The 6,000-nt window shown below is 33.5% G+C and overlaps 1 protein-coding gene across 1 annotated transcript in view; it reads left to right on the forward strand.

The window, feature by feature from the left end:
• SAMSN1 (SAM domain, SH3 domain and nuclear localization signals 1) overlaps positions 1-4,437 on the forward strand; it is a 173,212-nt gene extending 168,775 nt beyond the window's left edge. The window contains 1 exon segment of the mRNA XM_052646142.1: positions 4,110-4,437. Coding sequence (XP_052502102.1) covers positions 4,110-4,309 — 200 coding nt within the window. The 3' untranslated portion in view covers positions 4,310-4,437.
• Positions 4,438-6,000: the final 1,563 nt, after the last annotated feature.

Here is a 6,000-nt window from a genome sequence, read left to right on the forward strand (position 1 = left end):
CAGAAGCTTCATATTTATGGCAAACAAGATAATAAAGTCAAAATCTGGAATATTTGTGTAAAGAAAATTAGGAAAGTCAAGCAAAAACTAGTAGTTTACATTTTTTATTAAATCTTCAACTTTCTAATATGTGAATATAGGACAGATTTTTCTCTTCAGGGCATGATAACTTTTTCCCAGAATTAGGATCTAGTTGGATTTCCTTAAACCTTTCTTCACTTTTAATATAATTGAGATTGCCTATAGTTAATTAAATGTCACAACTCAATATAATTATTTTATGAATAATTATATTAGCTGTCTTATTTTCTAATCGCCACATCACTTTTTATCTCCATTGATCACTACCTTATGTTGAACCACGGGCTTTATACAATTCCCTAAAAATTTTGGTAAGAAATGAAATATTTTAATATTCAAACTAGTTCTTTAAGACAAAATGTTTTCTAAATAATTCTTTTCTTAAAATGATCATTTTATTTTCACTACATAGAGGGCAGAACTGTTTGGAGCTGCTTTCTGTACTCCTTTATGCCTGATGTTGGCTGGTAGCAATAAGATACACCCTTTTTCAGATTACTTACTAATTCCTCAGTATACTCAGATTTTCAAATGTACAGCTTTGGGGATATTTTCAAACCATTCAGGGGCTTCATTAAAAAAATAGTACCATTTTAATTTTGTTCTTTATTAAAATAAAATACAAAACATTGTAAACAATCTCAGAAATATAGAAATCTAAAATTCTAACACTTTCATTTGTGCATTATATGATGTCCATATGTTTTTACACAATTTAAAAAAATGGAAAAATTATACGTTAATTCTTTAACTTCATGTATTATCAGAAATGTTTTTGTATAAAAAGATGCACTTAGATATTCTAAGGAAAGTCTGTAATTTTATAGTCAAACTGATTCTTATTCCAATGTGCTACTTACCTGGTTAGCTCAGATGACTGGACCATGGGACAAAACTGATGAAGGATATAGTTTCAATTTCTAGGTAGGTCAGTTAGCTTTCCTCTGCTTCATGACCACATGAAGAGACTAAATGAGTTAGAAAGAACATGTGAATGTATTAGTGTGAATTCATTTCCTCTGCTGGAAAAACTACCCATAGCATAAGACCTAGGTTTATACCAATCCTTAAGTCATTAGTGTCCAGATGAAAAAAACAAAACAAAACAAAACAAAACAAGAGGAAAATCTTGACCCTCCAAACACAAAAACTGAATGCTAGATAGCTTTCCTTTCCATCATATAACTTAATGACCTGCCTTTTCTTTTTATAGTTACAGTTGAGGGGTTCCAGCTGATCACCTGCCTGAGATTATTGCAAGCCTGGTGGGAAGCTTTTGAGGAGGCATAGTCGTGTTTTCATTTCACTAGGAAATCATTTAGCAAATTACTGCTGTTCTGTAAATTACTGTGCTACATAACTTCCATACTGAGAAACTATTTCCCTTTTCCATAAAAATTGCAGATGAAAGGTTTCTACAATAAATAACCTGTATTTAAAATGAACCATTCCTAGAATATGGAGAATGTGATACAGCGTTTCTCAGGTGGAAACAAAAACAGATACATTTTATTACTAATATTAAAAATGGCATATTCTCTGTTTAAAGTTAGATTTATTGTTTCTTTACTTTGTTGCCCTTTGGGGTGAACATATAGAACTCTCTGAGGATGAAATAACAACCTAAGTACTTATTTTTTGGAAAGGAAAAGAGCTAATTTTAGAAATCAGGGTCTTTAAGCCTAAGTTTTTTATCTTGAAGAGTCCTACAATCAGTAATCAACCTAAACAGAGTACAGTGTTGGAAGTAGTTATTATGCTAAGTCACTTGTAGGATGGCAGTCTGAGGAAGGGATCTCAGTTCTCTCAATTTTGTGTTGAGGTAATAAGCCCAAATATATCTGGGGAAATATGGTATTATCCCCACCACCATTCTGACGAAGAGGATCACACTCTGAATATGGTGATCACTGCTGATGTGGCAGGAAGCACTGCAAAAAGGCTAATTCCTCTGGTCTTTTCCAGAAACACTTGGATAATGGAACACAGAGCCAGCTCTTTCACTGCAGTGGCAATAAGACAAAAAAGCAAAGGAAGAGGAAAACGTTTTCCTTAAAGACTGAGGTCCCATTTCAGTGCTGCCTTTTCACAAAAGAAGGGCTTGGAACCACAAGTGAATGACTGATACTTATCAAGACTAGTCAAGATTAACTAGATTCCCCTAAAGCTAAAAGGCTTATAACTAATAAAGACAAAATGCTTCACAATAGCCAACATTTTAAAACAATAATCACAAAAGGTTCACATTAATTTGAAGCTCCTTATACCAAGAACTAGTTATAACATCACTAGGCTTAAATTTTTGATAATTGAGCCCACAGTTAAATAAAGTTGTGGCAAATGTGGAGAAGATTCAGAAGACTAGCATAAATGTGGTTTCATTGTGGTGAATAAAAACTTTGAAAAAAAAGGTTAAAAGAACTGTTATGATTCATTTCGAAAATGAATATACTAAGAAATTATTTTTATCATTTTTTTCCAACTTTTCTCAACCTATGTTCCCCATATAAAACCAGAGAATATGGAAATAATTTAAGTGACTCTTTGCTCCATTCCTCCATGAAATGGGCGTAACTAGTACCATTATAGATACATTGAGGAGAACGTATCATTAGACAGAAGGATGCTAGGCTCAATTCTCTCTTGTAATGGAGGTTGATAGCAATTAGATATTCAGTGAACCATAAATGAATGTTGACAATTTATCAGAAGCCTATAAAATGCATTTAAAAGCAGGAGAAATGTAGACAAGATAAAGCGTGGATTACTTGAGTCAACTGAGGAAAATTACACCAGTACACAATTTCCTTCTTCCAAGGATTTTGAAGTTTGGATCTACTTTCTTCTCATTGGAATGAGATGACATGCATAGCCTCTGAAGGCAGAGATCTTAAACCACCCTGAAATGTATGTTCTTCCAATGTAGGGCTATTCCAATGTCCAAAGTAGAGCAGTCTCAGGTTTAGAAGGGACAATAGCAAGACATGCTCATATAGCTGAGAGATGGTGGCTTAAGACCCATCTCCTCTCCCCAGGAAAGAAAGAAACTTAACCTTGACAAAGAGAACACTGATGCTAAAAATTACTGAGAAGAGTAACACTATAGGCCTCCTTAGGTTCTTTAGAAAGATCTTTCATTACATCTCTAATATTATTTTTTACCCAAAATGACAATGCCTGTTGTATTAAGAATACTGGTTTGGTGACACAGGATTACCAACCTGAATATATATATATAATTGTTATTCAGAAATATAAACAAAGATGTAGCAAACTACAAAAAGCATATTCAATGGATACAATGTTATACTATCTAAAAGCAACCTGAGGAATTCCCTGGCAGTGGGTAGGACTCAGCACTTTTCACTGCTATGTCCTGGGTTTAATCCCTGGTTGGGGAAATAAGACCTCATAAGCCATGGGGCACAGCCAAAAGATAAAAAATGCCTGTTTTTATGTCTACTTTTCTGATGAATTCAAACATAGGAGAATTCTATGTTTTCCAAACATGGAAATTATTAAATTCCAAGTCACTGAAATTCTATTGTATATTATTTCTCACATTGATCTTTTATTCATTAATCATGATTATCATGATTCTCAAATTGTTCACAAAAACGACTATTGACTAGGATTATACGTTTAAACTACAAATGACTTCTTCTAATGTTACTTTAAGGAGTATTTGGACAAGGCATCAGTCACACTGTGGCTACAATCTGCTTTCTTTGGCAACTTATCATCAATGTAAAAGGAGAGCCCATATTGATCTTCACTTTTGTAAGCAGTTCCATGAATTCTGCGAAACTCCAAGTGAGCAACAAAGGGCAAACTTTATCTTCTAAGCAAACAGTGGCTCGAATATTTGAGAGCAAACATCTCATTTATGATGAACAAATATATCATTTACTTACAGAAGTTTCCACTGTAATGAAGTTGAAACAGTTAAAATAACTTGAAGATGAATGAATATGTGAATAAAACTTTTCGTGGCTTTGCCTAACCAGTTCTCTCTTTTCCATTTACAGCTATTCAAGAGCAAGAAAGTGAATCCATGCCCCTATCCTTAAGCCCAGACATCTTAAATAAGTCACAGTTAGATGACTGCCCAAGGGACTCTGGTTGTTACATCTCATCAGAAAATTCAGATAATGGTAAAGAAGACCTGGAGTCTGAAAATCTGTCTGACATGGTACAGAAGATTACTATCAGAGAGCCAAGTGACTGAATATACATTATCAACTGTGCATCTACAGATGTGTCCCATTTTAACTCTTCCTGAGCTAAAAGATCAAATAGGAGTAGAAGAGAAGTATTTGCAGATACTACTTGAAGTTAAAATGTTTTCATGGGAATAATTGTAAATAAAAACCCATAGCTCTAACATTCCCAGTTATTGTAAATAATATGTATATTTATTTCTTTAAGTGCTAAAATGTTAATATTTCACTTCCCTGTATCAGAAGAAAGATAATGTAAGTTTGGGGTATGTTTATTTAGCTTTATTGTATAAGTGTAAAAGTGATTCTGCAAAAAAACTCCCCCTTTTTTTATACATGCCTATTTTCAACTTGTGTATATTGTTGAGTGAATAGTAACAGAGCTTGTCTGTTTAATTGTCCAAGCAGCATTTATACTCATTTTTATAATTACTGGGAAAGTGTGAGTTAGTATTAGAGACATTTTATCCTAATCCACAGTGGAGTTTTAGTAATTATTTTTGTTGATTTCTTCACTGTTTTCTGTATGAAAGTATAGATAAAAACATATTGTCAATTCTGATTTAGTAAAACTAATTTTAATAGCTGTACAGATTTCTCATTTTTAAGTGTAAATATTTTTAATTTTGAAATACCTTAATTTTAATGATAAAAAACTGTATGCATTTGGTATTCTCCAGACTGTTGTTAAAGTATATGTCACCTTAGAACTTCAGACAAAAAAATTTCTACCAGATAAGATTTTATTGTCAGTATATATGCTTATAAAACATATATATATATATGATTTCCAAATCAATCATCTTACCTCAGTCTCTTTTCTGAACTCTACATCTGTTTTGGCCTACTTCCTGAATAATTGCATCTGTCAGCTCAGGCTGCCCTAACAAAACACCATAGACTGGGTGACTTAAACAATAGAAACATTTCTCACAGTTTGGGAAGCTAGAAATCCAAGATCAAGTTGCCAGCATGTTGAGTTCTGCTGAAATCTCTCTTCCTGGCCTGTCTTGTTGCTGTATTCTCACAAGGCAGAGAGAGACAGCAGGCTCTCATTATCCCATAATGATGTCCTTACCCTCATGACATAATCTAAACCTATCTCCCAAAGACCTCATCTTCAAATACCATATGATGGAGTTTAGAGCTTCAACATATGAATTTGAGGGGATGGGGAAGGGACAATTCAGTATGTGATTTAACACAAAAATTAAATCACATACTTTCAGCTTAAAAATGTGTGATGGCTTTTCATTGTCTCTAGTATAGTATTTAAACCTTCCAGGATATATAAAATCCTCCCCAACAATTTTTAACCTACCCTATGAGTCATATCTTTCTCCCACCTCTCACGCTATACTCTCCAGCCAAAGCAATACACTTGCAGTGTTCTGAATTCACTATTCCCTTTTTTTACTTTTCTTACATTATTTATTTTCCTGGAGTGGCTCCTGCTATTTTCTATATCCAGAAGTCTCCCTCTGTTTTCTTGAGACTCACACCAAAATCACTTATTCTGTGAAGCTTTCAATGATTCCCTTTGGTGTTCTCCTCTTTGTGTTTCCATAGCAATTTGTGTCTCTGTTGGTTAAAACACTTATCATATTATACTTTATTTATTATGACACTTGCCCTTCCATGACACGGTGATCTTCTTGTGATGAAGATTATTTTCTTTAGTCTTTTTAACTGCTGGTAT

Source organism: Budorcas taxicolor, chromosome 1 (assembly GCF_023091745.1).
Source record: "Budorcas taxicolor isolate Tak-1 chromosome 1, Takin1.1, whole genome shotgun sequence".
Taxonomy (NCBI): domain Eukaryota; kingdom Metazoa; phylum Chordata; class Mammalia; order Artiodactyla; family Bovidae; genus Budorcas; species Budorcas taxicolor.